Source organism: Colobus angolensis, unplaced genomic scaffold (assembly GCF_000951035.1).
Source record: "Colobus angolensis palliatus isolate OR3802 unplaced genomic scaffold, Cang.pa_1.0 Scaffold376, whole genome shotgun sequence".
In the NCBI taxonomy this organism is placed as follows: Eukaryota; Metazoa; Chordata; class Mammalia; order Primates; family Cercopithecidae; genus Colobus; species Colobus angolensis.
This window is the reverse complement of record NW_012117110.1, coordinates 1,707,544-1,726,138: the sequence shown is the minus strand read 5'-3', so window position 1 is coordinate 1,726,138 and position 18,595 is coordinate 1,707,544. Positions and strand designations below refer to the sequence as shown.

Here is an 18,595-nt window from a genome sequence, read left to right as displayed (position 1 = left end):
ATTCTCCCAACTCACCTTCCTGAGCACCTGGGACTACAGGCACACACCACCAAGCCTGGCTAATTTTTATTTTTGTAGAGGCAGGATCTCACTGTGTTTCCCAGGCTGGTCTTGAACTCCTGGGCTCAAATAATCCTCCTGCCTCAGCCTCCCAAAGTGCTCAGATCACAGGTGTGAGCCACCATGCCTGGGCCAATTATCTCTCCTCTTAATGATTCAGAAAAAAATTATGTATTGCTATATGGAGAGAGAATGCGCAAATGGTAAAGCAAATGGGGTAAAATGAACACCAACAATAGGAAGTTCTGGATAAAAAGGAATACAAATATTCTTTGTATAATTTTATTTGTGTAACTTCTATAAATTTGAAATTATTTCCATTTTTTTTAAATGATAGGAAAGAACAGAAGTCAATTCCCATTTGACTTTCTTTGCCTCTTTCAAGGTAACTTATCTAATCAGCAAAGGGAAATCAAGCACAAGTAATAGGAACAAGGATCCCAGAGGATAAGATAGTAATTGAATACTTTTGGAGTCTCTATTAGAAGAAATAATCTTCCTTTAAACATACTTTTTAAAGTCTCAAAAAATCTGCACAGATATTTGCAGGCCCACATGTGTAAAAAGTTGTGCCTTCTCAACCAAGCATACCAAGATCCATCTTTACCACCCTACTCCAATAGCAATTAGCTCAACATCTGGCAAAAAGCAGGTGAAAGACTGCTGAATTCTACTGAATGATAGAGAGTACGTATTCCATAGAGCCAGTATGCTCCCTGAGGCTCTACCCTTTTCTATCAAGGATATTCAATTTAAGGACACAATGTTTTGTTTTGTTTTGTTTTGTTTTGAGACGGTCTCGCTCTGTTGCCCAGGCTGGAGTGCAGTGGATCTCAGCTCACTGCAAGCTCCGCCTCCCGGGTTCACGCCATTCTCCTGCCTCAGCTTCCTGAGCAGCTGGGACTACAGGCAACTGCCACCACACTCAGCTAATTTTTTTTTTTTTTGTATTTTTAGTAGAGATGGGGTTTCACTGTGTTAGCCAGGATGGTCTCGATCTCCTGACCTCATAATCTTCCCGTCTCGGCCTCCCAAAGTGCTGGGATTACAGGCGTGAGCCACTGCGCCCAGCCTAAGGACACAATGTTGACTTAGAGTGTAATACAGATTTAAGGGAATAAACTTTAACTCATCCCTACCCAGCCGATCACCAAAACAGAGGTTTAGAAAACCACAGTGACTCACCACATCACATCTGCGACAGTACTTCTTCCCTGAGTCTCAATTTCTTCAAAGAGAAAAAGATTGAAGAAAGCTCCTCTGCTTGAGGGGCAGGGTGGAAATCACTCTGTCCTAATCAATCCTCCCCAGACTCTACTGGAATCTTTAGGGCCACTGCAATACACTCCTACATTCAAGTACAGGAGCAAGGAAGAGTGTCTCACTGAATTATATATCAACCACGTAGAAAAACAGGGAAAGGACTTGGATTCATGGCTCAGAAAGGGGCAATGCTCAGTTTCCTGCAAATGTTCAATCAGAAGGGATATACTGTTAAGTTTGACTAGAAGATACCGAGAAGACAAGAGGCCTAGAACTTGTCAGCTGGTTTGATATTTCCTTCAAGCCACAGAACAAGTGAATTTTGTGGAAACTGCCACCCATGGTCAGATGCCCTAGAGTGACCTGATTGTACCTCTATAGGGTCTGGCCAGGCAGTTCTCTGAGTATCTACAGAAGGAAAGCAGCAAAGACAATGGAAGGAAAAGAGCAAAGACAAAGCGAAGTGGGGGGACCTCATTTCAAGAAAGAAAACCTGTCTTGCTCCCAGCTCATGAAACCATACTTGCCCTATGTAGGGTTTCTGAGTAAGCAGCACCGATTCCACCAGCTGGGAGTCAGAAGGAAAGGAGCAAAATAGCTAGTGTTAGACTGTTCCCATTTATATTCAAAGCCACGAGCATACCTAACTGGAAAGGCATTCTCTTTAAGCCACACAAACAAATCCAGTGGAAATGACAGGTCCCTTATAAAGCAGGCCAGTGTCTCATCTCAAAGTCCACTCCCCATCCTGGGGCACACTTCCTAAGTCCAAATGTCAAGTATTAACCTAGATGGATTAGAGGACGAGGAGGGGTGGTAAGATGTCCTAGAGTCAACCTCCAATAATGGCCAAGACCCTGATCTCTTTGCTCTGTTCTCTCCTGGCCTCCAGAACACAAGGGATCATGGAAAGTCTAAGATTTTATCAAGTGCCTCCAGCTCTGGTGTCCAAGTGTCCAGCAAATCCCTATCTTCTAGAAATGGGTAAGACATTGTGCTCTTTCTAGAACAGAGGTACCCATCCCCACTCACATGCTGGCAGGAAATCAGCTACAGACATCTCTCAGGGAAGTCACGGGGAGGACAGGACCTGGCAGAGGGTTCCAGTTCATTAATGCTACCTCAGAGGGTATAAGAGACCAAATCAGCAGTAATATTTTTAGACTAATTGTTAACTTTCTCTACTTTCACCCTTCTATGCCAACTCCTGTCGGTTTTACAGCTGAGTCACTGTTCGAATTTTTGGAAGCCTTCCCCAAGAGTACAAAGGCACCTGGAGTGTGATGGCAGCATTAGCAATGGCAACAAGGGCCTGGCAGTGAATGCCTGCATTATAAGACTGTCTGAGCTTTAGCTTAGCTGAAGGAGAGACTAGCCCCAAGACATGATAGTCAGATGCTTGTTATCTAATGGGAATAGTCTAATGGGGAAAAAAATCTAATGGGGAAAATCCAGACCGGGAGCCATTATTTCTAGCCTGTGATATAAGGCCATATACCTGGAACCCTTCTTCTCTATCACCATCCTTGGTTCTAGGTTGCTCGCTCAGGATCTCTCTGAAGGAATAGGAAGAGGGGAGAGTAGCATTCATTCCAGGTATGAAAACAGACCACTCTGCCTGTGACCCCAAATCTGCAACTCTATACTGTATCTCTACTGTGGCAGTAATCAGTGTGGACTTCCCCCTCCGACTGTGGATCCCACAAGTTCAAATTAGTGACAAACACAGCCTTTCTCCCCAGTATAATTCGCAGTCTTGATCATCAGACAAGTTCCATTACCTGCAGAGAAGACATATTCATGTCCCTTGTAAGGTCAGCACACATCCTGCCCCTGTTACTAACCACCTCAACTTCTTTCTCACCTAGGAGTCCTCCCTGGCCACACTGCTTCCCAGGTTCTCCCTCCTCTCTGCACTGAAAGCTTTCCCAAATAGACTACTTGACTCCACGATAGAGCTCATCCTTCACTGTATGATGAAAACTTTGTATAAGTACATCACCGTCCCCTAGAAGCTACAGGGTCCAAGATACTGATCTTTGAAAAATTTGTCCATCCAACTGTATCAACACAAGCGGAGGCAGAAGAATGGGAGAGACCTTGTCTGAACTCTGCAGTGAAAAAACACCCAGGATTAAACACACTGGCTCAGCACCATCACTCATTCAAAAAATATGTATTAGCCATTAGCCAAGCACTATTCTACTGCTGGAAATACAGTAGTGGAGAATTGGGAGTTGAGGAAGATTTACAAGACACCTTGGTTGGGCCGAGGAAGTCCATGTTCCACACAGGAGAAACCTAACCCCGTTCTGAATGTCACCTCAGAATGGTTGTTTGGAAGAAGCTTCAGATGAAAACTGCTGAAGACTCCCGGCTCATCTTAGGCTGATCTAGCCTGCAGATCAATGGGGAGCCTGCAAGTGACACAGCACAGGAAACATTCCATTCACTGATTAGCAGTCAGGGTAGAAAACCAGAGTGTGGGGTCGGGCACGGTGGCTCACACCTGTAATCCCAGCATTTTGGGAGGCCGAGGCGGGTGGATCACAAGGTCAGGAGTTCAAGACCCGCCTGGCCAAGATGGTGAAACCCCATCTCTACTTAAAAAAAAAAATACAAAAATTAGCTGGACGTGGTGGCGGGCGCCTACAATCCCAGCTTCTTGGGAGGCTGAGGCAGAGAATTGCTTGAACCCAGGAGGCAGAGGTTGCAGTGAGCTGAGATCGTGCCACTGCACTCCAGCTTGGGTGACAGAGTGAGACTCCATCTCAGAAAAAAAAAGAAAGAAAAGAAAACTAAAGTGTGAACAAGTTAGTCCTCAAGGGACTTCTAAAGGGGAGTGGGAGAAAACAGACATGCCTTCTGGCATCCTTAGACTACACATCTGGTCTGCCCACTGGGCTTCTGTACAAGGCATCATTAAGAGAGTAATTGTTTCCAGGTCCCCCAAAGTAGTCTCAGTCACCTCACTCTTCTGCTGAATAACGCTGCACACAGAAGAGTCACAAGGGGGAAGGCAGGAAGACAAATCCAGCGGGTGGTAACGCTGATGAGCTGCGACTCAGGGATCAAGATGGGGCTGGAACTGTCTACCATATGCCCTCGCCTTCAGAGATCTCATCAAGGGTGCGCATCACCTCTAGCTGAATAGCCCATGTAGTAGTATATGGTTACTTTAAGTTTTCTCACCCAGTATGTTAGGGTTCTGCTAATAGGACCACAGGTGTAACAGGAAGCATATGAGTTTTGTAAACAGAGACCTGGGTTAGAATTCTGAGTCTTCCAGTAGTTATGTCACTTTGGGCATTTTGTAACCTCTGTGAGCCTACTTGCTCCTCTGTGCAAGCATTAAAATCATGTGATGTACTTAGCACAAAAAGTAGTCAATAAATGGTGGTTATTAGTCACTCCATCCCCCATTCCAGGATACTGAGGACAGCTTCCACAGCCTTTCTGTTCCATTACAGATCTTAAGACATTTCTAAGCAGCACAAGGGTAGCCCTGGACATGAGAAAGGGTAGCACTGAGGTATGAGAAAAACACACTATAACACTCATCTTGCCCCACAAGGCTTTCTTTCCATCAAGGGATGGTGCCTCAGGGTAGGCACAGTCTAGAAGAGAAAGACCCCACATCCAAGCCCATGCAGACCTTGCAGGTACAATTCTCAAAAACAGACTCTATTCCAGGGTCTTCTTGCAGGACTCTGAGGCCAAGGAAATCTAGATAGCAGAAGTACTCTGGCCCCTGGAGAATGGTATCCACGTACCAGTCTCAAGCTAAGAATCCAATGAAAGGTTGTTACAATGAAGAAAATCCTTAGGGGAAAAAATAAAAGCCCCTATCATAGCAGCTATCATGTAGCACTTGGTATACTTCTTCATTTCTTTTCCTTTGATAGCTACGGAGATTCTTAAAGGTAACAATTTTATCTATTTCTATGTTGTACTTCCAGTGCTGCACACAACGAATGCTCAATGTTTGCCAAATGAATTTAGCCAACAGCCCTACTATCTCCAACCTTGCTCATTACTTAAGAATGGTAGAAGATGGTCAGATGTGATGCCATAGCTGCCTTGGGCAATGTATCACCAAGCAGAGCTCAAGGAATAAGCTTGCATCTTTGTCTCTACAGACAGACAACAGTGTAACAGGGTATCTGCAAGGATAACTCCGAAAATGCCCAGAGCTGTTGGAAGCCTCCTCCCTCACTGAAGCAACTGAGCTAGCTGGTTTTCAGACGGAAAGGCAGTGTAGGCACTGGAATGTGGGCTGCATGTTCCCGCATTGCTGGTGAGGGTGCACGATCTGGCACTGCAGCTGGCTGGTGGGAGGGCTGCATCCTACTCCAGGAGGTAGTACCCTCATGTGGGCTTTCCAAGAAGGCCCAGGAAAAGAAGAGTGATGGCTGTCACCACAGTTCCAAAACCAAAGGCAACATGACGATCAGGGATGGGTGTGTCCTCAACCCTCAGAAAGGAAAACATACCCACACTAACCTGCCTACACAGCCAGATCACACCGCTTGGGGCAACTCTGGTTCTGGACCTTATGAATTCTGAGGCTCAGGCTGCAGTCCCTCCCTGGTCCACAAAATCATGTAATATTTATCACTAAAGTGTTTGGGATGGAAAGTGGAAAAGAAAAACCATTTATATTTCAGAGACAAACAGCTACAAGCACAGGCCTTTCAGGTGGTGGAGAAGCTGTAGATGTTATAACTAGATTCAAGCTACTTTTAATAACTGAATTTCACAGCAACTTTCAGACCAAGCTCTCCAAGCCCTAAGCTGGACACACCTGCATTTCTATGGGCCCAATGCTATAATGTATTTCAGAAAGAGCATTGCAGCTTAGAGAACCAGAGCCAAAGAAGGGCTATACTTCAACCTGATGCCAGTGAAAGACAGTGCCTTGGTCAAACACTGACCGCCCACAGACAGGTACCCATCTCCTGTGTGAGCTCTTCTATCTTTTGCTCAGATACTTCCTTGCCCAGGGGAACAGGGCAGTTACTGACCTTTCTGGAAAATCCTGAGTCAGCAGAAGGCTACAGCACTTCAAGAAACCCTATCTTAACCCAGAGGTAGTTACTTAAGTTAAAGCACTCCCCATCCACAACCACATAAAACAATTTCAATACTCCTCCCCTAAATGGGGTTTTACCAAAACAACTGGGCGTTAAAATGCCTAACAGACACAACAGGCCCAGGCTCTGCAAAGCACTCTAAAAAAAGACCTGCGCCAAACAGGGTGGAGGCCGCAGAAATCAACAAGACAGTACCTTGCTGCCATGGCTGCCAGTTCCTGGACCAGGGAGGGAAGGGAAGGACAGCAGGCTTGGTGTTTCCCACTGTCAGCAACAACAGCAAATGGCTGCACCACCCCACTTCCCCACCCACTGCCCCTTACCACCTTTTCATTTTCCTAAAGTATCTGCTGCCAATACCTCTTTATTATAATTTACATAAAGCAAAATATGTAGGTTGTAAGTATACCTGTAGTGTTTAAGTTCACATTTCTTCCTGAATACTCCACAACTTGCATTTGGGCAACCCTCCTCCTTGTACCACAAGAGGGAAATAAATGGGTAACAGAAGGTCTAAGCAGAAGCAGTTTAAGGGGGGGCTGCCAAGAAGTCCCTTTCATTTGTCCCCATTGAATCCTACCAAGAAGACAAGGAATCCTAAAGAGGAGTGGTTCTTCTTTTATCCACTGGTCACTCTCAACACAAAGGGAAAAAAAAAGGTTCTAGAGCTGGGAGTTACCCCACCCCATTTACCCTGCCTACACCTTTCCAGGATCAATGCTCTGAACCCTATGTTAAGTCAATTCCAAATATCCCAGCGCATTATCCAGCCTCATCTGAGATTAAAATCCTTCCCTTGCCATGATTCAGAGACCACTCACTCCTCATATAACTCTCTGGTTTTTAAAACCACTGAGTAATTTTGATCATCCAGTAATCAACTTCCCCTCCCCCACCTAAAAGTGTTTTGCTTCATCATCTCCAAGACAGGCCTGGGCACCAGGGGGTTAGCTGGATCTTTTCTGCATAAGGCCATCACCTTGGGGACCCTCGTCAGGGCCACTCCAGGTGCAGACTAACAACTCCAGGGAATTTATCAGGGTAACTGGAAGAGCTATGCCTGCCTTTACGTGGAGCCATCTGTCCTGCCACACTCACAGCTAGCATTTCCATCTCTTGCAAAATAGCTCCATGTTGTATGTGTGTATGGTAGTGAGTGATGCAAAGGGGAACAGAACAACTGTTGCTGTGGATAGCTTCGTTCACCACCCCCATGCATCCCCTTACCCCAGCCAACTCATCCTCTGGCACTCACCCGAGTGTGTGCTGCTCTGGGCTGAGGAATCTGAGTCCTGGGTGCTCCAGGGTCGGTCCCAGCCTGTCAGACTGAGGGACTGCAGGCCAAGGCACAAGTCATTTGCATCTGGGAGGCCACGGGAAGATTCTTGCGCAGAGGTTGGGAAAAGCATCCTGCTTGTAACTGTTTCTTCAGAGTCCTGGAAGTCTGCTTTGGACAGGAGCACAGCAGAAACCTCAGAGTTAAGGGCTGTTTTCCCCAATATTATCAACAGTAAATGTTATTAATAATAGTTTCCCCAGCCTCACGGGCCAGACATCCAAGCTGGCTGGATGCTGCAGCTGCAGCCGCTGCCTCTGCACTTTTGGGGGCGCTGGGTCAAGAGCGGTTGCCATACAGGCCCCCTCCCCTCACACACACACCCCTATCCCGTCTGCATTACAGACTGGGCCAGCATGTGATCAGGCTGCTGATGCTTCCCGCTGCCAGTGACATCAGCCGGCTGAGCCGTGCAATAGAGAGCGGCATCATCCCTCACAGAACGGGGGAGGAGCAGGAGGGGACGACAGGGAGGAGACTTGCCTCCCAGGGAAAGACAGCACAACAGCTACTTGGAATAGTCCCAGTGCAGTGCCGGTAAGTCTGGGTTGCAAGGCAGCGACCTTCGGTCTCCAGCAATGGTGGCCAAGCAGCCCTCAGGAACGACTGAAGTCCTCTCCGCCGACAGCAGAGCCAAAGCAGCCGAATGCCTGCTCATGTGGCTCTGCCCTCCTGCCCCTCCCTTTCCCTCCCTCTGCTCTCCACCCCCAAACCCAAAAACACTCTAGTCCTGGACTCCCTCCAGCTGCTGGCTCAAGCCCTGGCTTTGCAGCCCAATGCAAAGCTTCACAGTCCTGCTAGCAAAAATCTGTGCTCCAAGAGGCCCCTGAGCAGCACCCTGACACAGCAGTGTTTACCACTGAGGAACAAGATAACCTTCAGAAAAACACTGTACACTTGGACCCTGGGGAACAACACCTGGTGTTCCAGGCTTGTCTAGAGCAGCTTATCACAGAGAAAGGGGGTAAGCTTTGGCAGAGTGGGGGAGAGTCACTGGGCTGTTCCAGGTACACCTTGTAGGACATGGCCCACGACCCACATGCCAGAGTGAGACCTGCCCTGACTAGGATAATCCCTGTGCCGAGACTCCCTCATCCCAACAAGATGGGTATTAGTCATGAGCAGATACTGTGGCCCAGCTCCTCCCCTCCCCTCTTGCAACTATAGGTACAGGCTGAGGAAACACTCTCAAAGCAGCGTCTGACAAACCAAGAGAAACAGTCTCTGAAGTATTGTTATGCCCTATTAGAAACACCCAAACTCTGAAACTTAGTCACCTAGCTCTGTCAATATTGCTTCTCTTGCCCTTCCAGGAGCCCTGAGAATGATACAGGGCAGCTGTGAGGGCCACTGATGCCTCCAATGCCCAGGCCCTCTCTCAGAGGTGCTGCACAAGACCAATGCTTTATTTCTGTGGCCACTCACAGCTCTAGCAACAAAGTCTAAGAATATTCAGCTTCTGGAGCTTCCACCATTTCCCCTTTGCCATCTCCTCCCACATCGGTCCTTTTCCAACACGAGCCCTGGGTCACTGGGCTTCTTCCTCATAAAGGAGGGTAGGGCAACAGGCCCAGACTCACCAGGCAGGCTGCTCACACCTGGACTCAGCTGGTAGCACTCCACCTGCTTGTTCTCTGCTGTTGCAAGGAGAAGCAAGCAGATACAGGAAGCATGCCCACCTGGGACCTCCCATGGCAGGGTCGAGAAAATAATGCTGCCATAGGAATAGCTGTTCAGAACTTCCTGCAGTACACCCTGTGTCCACAGGCACTCAGGCATAGCCTAGAAGGGAAAATTATCAGTCTCCTTCCTTTGGAGATTTCTTTTTTTAAAGCTTTGCTGCTGTGTCATCCATCCACGTTATTCCTGCTGGCTGTAGATATTCTGCTTGCCCCCTATCTGTGTTTGTCAAAGCCTTGTTCATCACTGCAAAGGCCTATCAAGAATCACCCATACTGATGCTGCCCCTACCCCCTGACTACTCTTCTCCTGCTTCTCTGTGTTCACCCTTCCCTCAAGCTAAGGATATATTTTAGACTTCACCCATACATATTAGTTACCAAAGCATAATGCTTCCTTCAAAAACATCCATATTTAAGTATCTATTCTCCCCTAAACCAAGTATCTATATAATCCCCTCATACCCCAATCTGGAGCATCTATGTCTAGAAGCAGCCATTCTCCACCCATTAAAACCAGGGTAACTGTGCATATGATTACCCCCATCCCTCACAAGGAGAGAATCAACCCAATATACAGTGGTCTGCCACACTGTAGCAATATACAGTGTGGCAGACCAGCAATATGAGCATCACCAGGAGCTTGTTATAAATACTCTCAGGCCCCACCCAAGACTGACAGAATTGAGATCTGCATTTTAACAAGATCCCCAGTTAATATATATGTATGCAAAACAAGTTGGAGCAGTCAGGTGTGGGGGCTTATGCCTATAATCCCAGAACTTTGGGAAGATCGCTTGAGCCCAGGAGTTCAAGGCAGCAGTGAGAGCCATGACTGCACCACAGTACTCCAGCCTGGGCGACAAAGCAGTCCCCATCTCAAAAGTTTGAACGGTACTGATGTATACAACTAACACAATCCTCCCACTCCAAGCTGAAAGAACGCAGGCCTGAGCAACAGGCCTGTTAAACCTATTGAGGACCAAATGGCTACATGAATCCAAGAGCTTGGAGTTTTACACACAGTATAACTCCACCCTCACCCCCACCCACAACCCCCACCACAGACCTCACCTTCCTCCTTATCCAGACATTCCTCAATCTGTTATTTCTTCCAGATAAAGGTTTTCCCTATCATTGTAGGATTCCTTCACTAGCTCCAACTCAATGGAGGCCATAGCTGTTAAAACCATTAGTGTGGCAGGCTGGAAAAATCAACAGCTTTAGACGACTGACAGACCTTGCTCTGCTCACCAGGTCTGCCACTGTGTCTTTCTGAGCATCGTTTCTTCTTTAAAGACGCAACACTAGCCACCTTTTAGGTGTTTTGTGAGGATTAAAGAAAATATCTGAGGCCAGGTGTGGTGGCTCATGTCTGTAATACCAGCAATTTGGGAGGCCAAGGCAGGCAGATCACTTGAGGTCAGGAGTTCAAGACCAGTCTGGCCAACATGGTGAAACTGTCTCTACTAAAAATACAAAAAACATTAGCTAGGCACAGTGGCACACGCCGGCAGTCCCAGCTACTTGGGAAGCTGAGGCAGAAGAATTGCTTGAGCCTGGGATGGGGAGAGGTTGCAATGAGCCGAGATTGTGCCACTGCACTCCAGCCTGAGCGACAGAGCTAGACTTGGTCTCAAAAAAAAAAATCATAAACCATGTTCATGTACTGGAAGACTCAACAGTGCTAAAAAGTGATACCCGCAAAATATGCAGATGTTCCTCAACTACAGTGGGGTTATGGTCTGATAAACCCATTGTAAATTGAAAATATTATAAATTGAAAATGCATTTAAATACATCTAATTTACTGCACATTATAGCTTAGCCTAGCCTACCTTAACTGTGCTCAGAAAACTGACACTAGCCTACAGTAGGGCAAAATAATTTAACACAAAACCTGTATTATAATAAAGTGATGAATATCTCATGTAATTTATTGAATACTGTAATGAAAATAAAAACAGAAAGGTCATATGGATATTCAAAGTACAGTTTCAACTGAATGCGTTGATACGCATTCACACCATCATCATGTCAAAAAACCTAAGTTGAACCATCCTAAGTCTGGGACCATCTGCACATCGGTGTAATCCCAATATACCAGACTTAAAGCAATTCATTGGGGAAAAGCTTTTTAACAAATGGTGCTGAAACACCATATGGGAAGGAGGGTATAAACTCTGACCTATATACAAACTTAATTTAGTAGATATCAGAGACATAGAAGTGAAAACTAAGTATAAACTATAAAGCTTCTCTAAGAACCTATCTTTATGACTTGGTAGAGGAGAGGGAGTGCATAGAAACAAGGATTTCTTTATGTAGAGTACAGAAAGCAATGATCATGGAGAAAGTTGATAAGCTGATCTTACCACAATAAAAAACTCTGCTCATCAAGATACCATTAAGAAAATAATTAAGCAAGCCACAAACTATGAGAAAATATCCACAACCATATCTGACAAATCAGTAATCACTGAAAAGTAACAAAATCTCAATTGTTAAAAGTCACAAAATCTGAAAAGCACTTCACAAGTATTATATAAATGCCAATAAGAACTTCAAAAAGTGCTCAACATCATTAGTCAAAGAAATCCAAGTTAAAACCACAGTGAGACACTACTGCACACCTACTAGATGGCTAAAATTAAAGACTCTACCACATCTTGCTAACATTTGATGTTGTCAAAGCTTCATTACCATAAATGGTACATCCACCTGGTACTTATGAAAACACTTATATATTTTCTTCCTTTTCAATGGGAGAAAAGGTACATCTACTTTGAAAAATGGTCTGCCCATTTCTTACACAACTAAACACATATTATCCTACGATCCAGAAATTCTACTCCTAGGAATTCAACTAAGAGGAGTAAAAGTGTATGTCTAATAAAACACCGGTGCAAGAATAATAATAGCAACTTTATTCATAATTACCCAAACCTGGATTCAGTCCATGTGAGAATCAACAGAACAAAATGTAGTACATGCATATACCATACCATTACTCAGCAATAAAAAGGAATAATACAGGCAACAAGATAATTATGGTGAGTGGAAAACGCCGTACATAAATTACATATGTATATAATTCCACTTATTTGAATTTTTAGAACAGACAAAACTAATAAATGGTGAAAAAAATCAGGTGGTTGCCTGTGGCAGAAAGCAGGGGGGTAGATTAGGAAGGGGTACAAGGGAAGTAGCTGAGGTGATGCTAACAGTGTATCTATTTTGATGAGAGTGGGGACACATCAGTCAGAATGGATCTAATGACACATTTAGAATTTGTGCACTTCACTGCATATCAAGTTTACCTCAAAAAAGTTATAAACAAATATACTATTGAATACTAGTTAATGATATGCATGCTGAAGGATTCTGGGGTAAACTGTGCCAATGTCTACAATTTACTTTGAAACAAATAGTAAAAATAAGATGTAACGGTTAAGTGGTTAGGGGGCTAAATAAATGAAAAGATATGTGATAAGGCAAATATGACAAAATGTTCATTGTTCAATCTAGGTGGCATTACAGGTGTTCACTTTATAATTCTTTTAGTTTTTCTGTATGCTTGAAAATGTTAATAAAATGTTGAGAAAAAAATAAAGTCAGACTTTCTCTGGAAAAAAAAAGTCTGACTGAACTAATTGGTCTGACAATAAGAACTGACTCCAGGCTGGGTGTAGCAGCTCATACCTGTAGTCCCAGCACTTTGTGAGGCCAACGCAGGTGGATAGCTTGAGCCAATGAGTTTGAGACCAGCCTGGGCAACATGGCAAAACCCCATCTCTAATAAAAATACAAAAAATTAGCCAGGCATGGTGGTGTGCACCTGTAGTCACAGCTAGTTGGGTGGCTGAGGTAGGAGGATCACTTAAGTCTAGGAGGCGGAGGATGTAGTGAGCTGAGATCATGCCACTGCACTCCAGCCTGGGTGACAGAGTGAGACCCTGTCTCCAAAAACAGAACTGACTCCATTAAATGAGGTATTATAGTAGACACTTTCTTCTATAAAGCTAAATCTATAGGTCCATGGTTTTGACAAAATATACTTAAAGCAAATGGTAAGATAAAATCATTTTTAAATAGCATGTTGGCAAAGGCGTGCTTTGTCTTGCTTTTGCAGCTGAGGCTAAAGGCACACCACTATGTCCAAGTATTTTCATTGTTTTGTACAGACAGGGTCTCACTATGTTGCCCAGGTTGGTCTTGAACTCCTGGGCTCAAGGGATCCTCCCACCTCAGCCTCTCAAAGTGCTGGGATTACAGGTGTGAGCCACTGTGCCTGACTGCAAAGGTATACTTTTAACTTAAAAAAATTTTTTTTAATTTCCTACGAATGTTGCACAAAAAATATTTTAAGTTTTCTCAATCTTTTACGTAGACTGAGTTAAGATGTGTCTAAGTGAAGGACAGACATAGTAATAATCTCAAATCTGCTTTTTAAAAATTTTTTGAGATGGATTTTTAGAAACAGAATCTTGCTCTGTCAGACTGGAGTGCAGTGGCATAAACACAATTCACTGCAGACTAGACTTCCAGGCTTCAGTGATTCTCCTACCTCAGCCTTCCAAGTAGCTGGGACTTCAGGTGCATGCCACCATATCCAGCTAGTTTTTTTTGGGGGGGGTATATTTTTGTAAAGACAGGGTCTTGCTATGTTGCCCAAGCTGTTCTCAGGCTCTTGAGCTCAAGTGATCTGCCTGCCCCAGCCTCCCAAAGTGCTGGGATTACAGGCGTGAGCCACTGCATTCAGCCTCATCTGAAAAATATAGCACTGATAAAGCTATATTGATAAAGCATTCTTGGTATAGTTAGGAAACTGAGTAATTCCATATCTGGTATGACTAGGTAAAAAATCTTTTCAGGCCGGGCGTGGTGGCTCAAGCCTGTAATCCCAGCACTTTGGGAGGCCGAGACAGGTGGATCAGCGGAGGTCAGGAGCTCAAGACCAGACATGACGAAACCCCATCTCAACTAAAAAATACAAAATTAACCGGGTGTGGTGGCGTGCACCTGTAGTCCCAGCTACTCAGGAGGCTGAGGCAGGAGAATCACTTGAACCTGAGAGGTGGAGGTTGCAGTGAGCCAAGATCATGCCACTGCACTCCAGCCTGGGCAACAGACTGTCTCAAAAAAAAAAAAAAAGCAAAAAAAAAAAACAACACCCAGGTCATTCCAGCAACAAGTCAGTCATGCAAATTTACATTTTTTTTGTTTTGTTTTTTGAGACAGAGTCTCACTCTGTCATCCTGAGTGCAATGGCAAAATATTGGCTTACTACGACCTCCACCTCCCAGGCTCAGAAAATTCTCCTGCCGCAGCCTCCCGAGTAGCTGGGATAATACACATGCACCACTACGCCCAGCTAATTTTTGAACTTTTAGTAGAGACAGGGTTTCACCATGTTGGCTAGGCTGGTCTTGAACTCCTGACCTCAGGTGATGCACCCCCCTCGGCCTCCCAAAGTGCTAAGATTACAGGCATGAACCACTGTGACCAGCCTTAAAATTACATGAGATTTTAAAAGACTTCAATTTATGTCATTAAAAACTATTTCCAGGCTAGGTGTGATAGCTCACATCTGTAATCCCAACACTTTAGGGGGATAAAGCAGGAAGATCACTTGAGCCCAGGAGTTCAAGACCAGCCTGGGCAACACAGGGAGACCCTGTTTCTACAAAAAGTAAGACAAATAGCTGGACATGGTGGCGTGTGTCTGTGGTCCCAGCTACTGAGGAGGTTGAGGCTACGATGAGCCATGATTGCGCCACTGCACTCTGGCTTAGTCAACAGGTACCTTGTCTCAAAAAAAAAAAAAAAAAACAAGTATTTCCAATAACAATTATTAAAGAATACAATTTTATCAAGATTTATAACATTTATATTGTCTTAACTGCACTACTGATCGTCATTATTGTCTTTGAGACACAGGAAATAATTTAAAATTTCAGTTTGGCCAGGCACGGTGGCTCAAGACTGTAATCCCAGCACTTTGGGAGGCCGAGACGGGCGGATTACGAGGTCAAGAGATCGAGACCATCCTGGCTAACACAGTGAAACCCTGTCTCTACTAAAAAATACAAAAAACTAGCCGGGCGAGGTGGCGGGTGCCTGTAGTCCCAGCTACATGGGAGGCTGAGGCAGGAGAATGGCGTAAACCCGGGAGGCGGAGCTTGCAGTGAGCTGAGATCCGGCCACTGCACTCCAGCCTGGGCGACAGAGCGAGACTCCGTCTCAAAAAAAATAAATAAATAAATAAATAAAATAAAATTTCAGTTTATGTACTTTTGTTGTTAGAGAAGTATGACATGATCAACAAAAGACTCTCAAGCATAAAATATTACATTAGGATAAAACTCAGCAGGAGAAGTGGACTACAAATACTAGTAGAAAAGAAATAATGGGCCAGGCATGGTGGCTCACACCTGTAATCCCAGCACTTTGGGAGGCTGAGGTGGGCGGATCACGAGGTCAAGAGATCGAGACCATCCTGGCCAACATGGTGAAACCCCTTCTGTACTAAAAACACTAAAAATTAGCTGGACGTGGTGGCGTGCACCTGTAGTCCCAGTTGCTCGAGAGGCTGAGGCAGGAGAATCGCTTGAACCTGGAAGGCGGAGGTTACAGTGAGCTGAGATCGCGCCACTGCACTCCAGCCTGGCAACAGGGCAAGATGCTCGCTCAAAAAAAAAAAAAGGAGGAGGAGGAGGAAAAAAAAAAATTATGAAGTTTCCCCATCAAAGAACTGGTTTACATATTTTAAAATAGATACTAAGTATCAAATCTCTCTACTATTGTAAATCTACAGTTTTCACTTATAATAAAAATGTAGATACCAAGTTAAATACGTAAGGGGTACCCTGTACTAAAAATTTTATTGTGGTAAAATATACATGAAATTTACCACTCTAACCATTTTTGAGCATACAATTCAGAGGCATTAGTACATTCGTACTTTTGTGCAAGCATCACCACTATTCACCTCTAAAGCTTTTTTTACCCTAAGCTAAAACTTTGTACCATTAGACACTAATTCCCCACTACCCTCTCCTCCTGGCTCCTGGTTAGCATTATTTTACTTTGTCTCTATGAATTTGACTATTGTAGGGACCTCGTAAGTGGAATTATACAATATTTTTCCTTTGTATCAGGCTTATTTTACTTAGCATAACATCTTCAAGGTTCCTCCATGTTATAGTACATCCCCAGTTTTTTTTTTTTTTTTTTGAGACAGGGTATCCTTTTGTCACCCAGGCTGGGATGCAGTGGCGCAATAACGGCTCACTACAACCTCAGCCTCCCAGGATCAAGCAATTGTCCCACCTCAGCCTCTTAAGTAGCTGGGACCACAGATGCATGTTACCAGCCTGGCTAAATTTTTAGAGATAGAGGTCTCCCTGTGTTGCCCAGGCTGCTGAACTTCCGGGCTCAAGCGATCCACCCGCCTAGGCCTCCCAAAGTGCTGGAATTACAGGCATGAGCCACTGCCCGGCATGCATGCATTGATTCATTCATTGATAGGATTTTGCTATGTTGCCCAGGCTGTCCCCAAACCCCTGGGCTCAAATGATCCTTCCTTGCCTCACCCTCTCAAGTAGCTGGAACTACAGGTGTGCGCCACTGTGCCAGGTTTCCTTTTTAAAGCTAATTTTGCATTGTACACATTTTATTCATCCATCCAATTCATCCACTGATAGACAGTTTGGTTGTTTCCCATTTCTACCTTTTGACTATTGTGAATAGTACTGTTATGAACACTAGCATACAAATACGTGTTCAAGTCCTTGCTTTCAATTATTTTGTGTGTATACCTAGAAGGGGAGTTGCTGGACCATATGGTAATTCTATGTTTAATTTTTTTTGAAGCACCATACTCTTTTCCCCAGCAGCAGTATCATTTTACATTTCCACCAGCAATGCACAAATGTTCTAATTTCTCCATATCCCTGCCGACAATTTATATTTTGTTTTAATAATGGCCATCCTAACAGGTGTAAACTGGTATCTCATTGTGGTGTACATTTTTTTAAAAATTAGGCTGTACAAAAATGTTTGAAGATTGCTGTTGCCTAATTCACAAATCCCCAATGTTTTTAAAAATCTCTCCCACACCAGGTTTTTGTTGAATTGCTTTTGTTGAATTGCCTTTGTTGAATTGCCATCCAAGTGGTCCTAAAGGCAATGGCATCTTCTAGCAGGATTCCACCTCACTGGTTACAGTGATGGTCCCATAGGTTAAGTATCTGACTCAAGCTGGGCAAGAATTACCCATCCCCATGACCACAGAGACCAGTCCAGGTATGGGCATGACTTAAGCCAAGCTAGCTGGGTATCTTTCCTTGAGATTTTTCTAACTGCATATAGTGGAAGAAGAACTATTTCCTGATTGTCCATGAAGCCAAAGGAAGTGAACATACACCCTTTCTCATAACTGGCAACTCTGCAAAAGGAGATAATGAAACTCACACTGGGAAATGAGCAGAGGAAAGACAGAAATAGACAAAATTGGAGGCCACAGATTCAGTATCCCTAGCTTTCCAGTAATTCTTTCCTATTCTGTGAGCTTTGTATCAACAGCCTTCCAATATACCCCACATTTTACTAAAGTAGTTCTAATTGGGTGTTTGATTGCTTACAAATGAGAGTGTTCTGTGTAATTCAGGCCCTTTAGCAAGGATAGACCAAACAAGTAACTACTGCATGCAGGATAAAAATCTCTGGGACAAAAGCCCTTAATGTCCTGGCACCAGCTGAGAAAGTCAGCCATAAAAGAAAGCAGGAAAAAAGCTTGAAGACCAGACCACCTTGTCAAATTCCTCGCCACCACCCATCTTTTTTTGTTTGTTTGTTTTTTAAGAAGAAAGCACACAAGGCTCAGAGATGGCCATAAGCCACAAAGCTACTAAAAGGCAGAGGTGAGATCCAAATCTCGATTTGTTGGTCTCAAATACAGGGACTAACTGCTCTCCCGACCCCTCTCCCATGATGGGACACTTTCTAGACCCAGGTCTACACTCATACATAATAACCCTACTCAGACCTGTTTTATCAGTAAGTTAGCAAAGGATCCCTTTTCTGCACTCAGGTCCCCATGCTGTGTACTAAACCCATCCCATCATACTAGAAGTTCAATTCTTTTTTTTTTTTTTTTTTTT

General features: G+C 44.4%; 1 protein-coding gene across 8 annotated transcripts in view; it reads right to left on the bottom strand.

The window, feature by feature from the left end:
* The window catches only part of LOC105520269 (40S ribosomal protein S17), a 108,756-nt gene that overhangs the window by 26,466 nt on the left and 63,695 nt on the right, over positions 1–18,595 (bottom strand). For 3 of the 8 annotated variants that reach the window (XM_011953882.1, XM_011953884.1, XM_011953885.1), the window contains exons 1-2: positions 7,962–8,157; positions 7,672–7,860 (exon numbers count right to left, since the gene is read on the bottom strand). In XM_011953882.1, coding sequence (XP_011809272.1) covers positions 7,672–7,825 — 154 coding nt within the window. In that variant the 5' untranslated portion in view covers positions 7,826–7,860; positions 7,962–8,157. Of the gene's footprint in view, positions 1–7,671; positions 7,861–7,961; positions 8,158–9,332; positions 9,549–18,595 lie in introns of those variants that run through there. The other 5 variants (XM_011953881.1, XM_011953883.1, XM_011953878.1 and 2 more) reach the window with 2 other exon arrangements.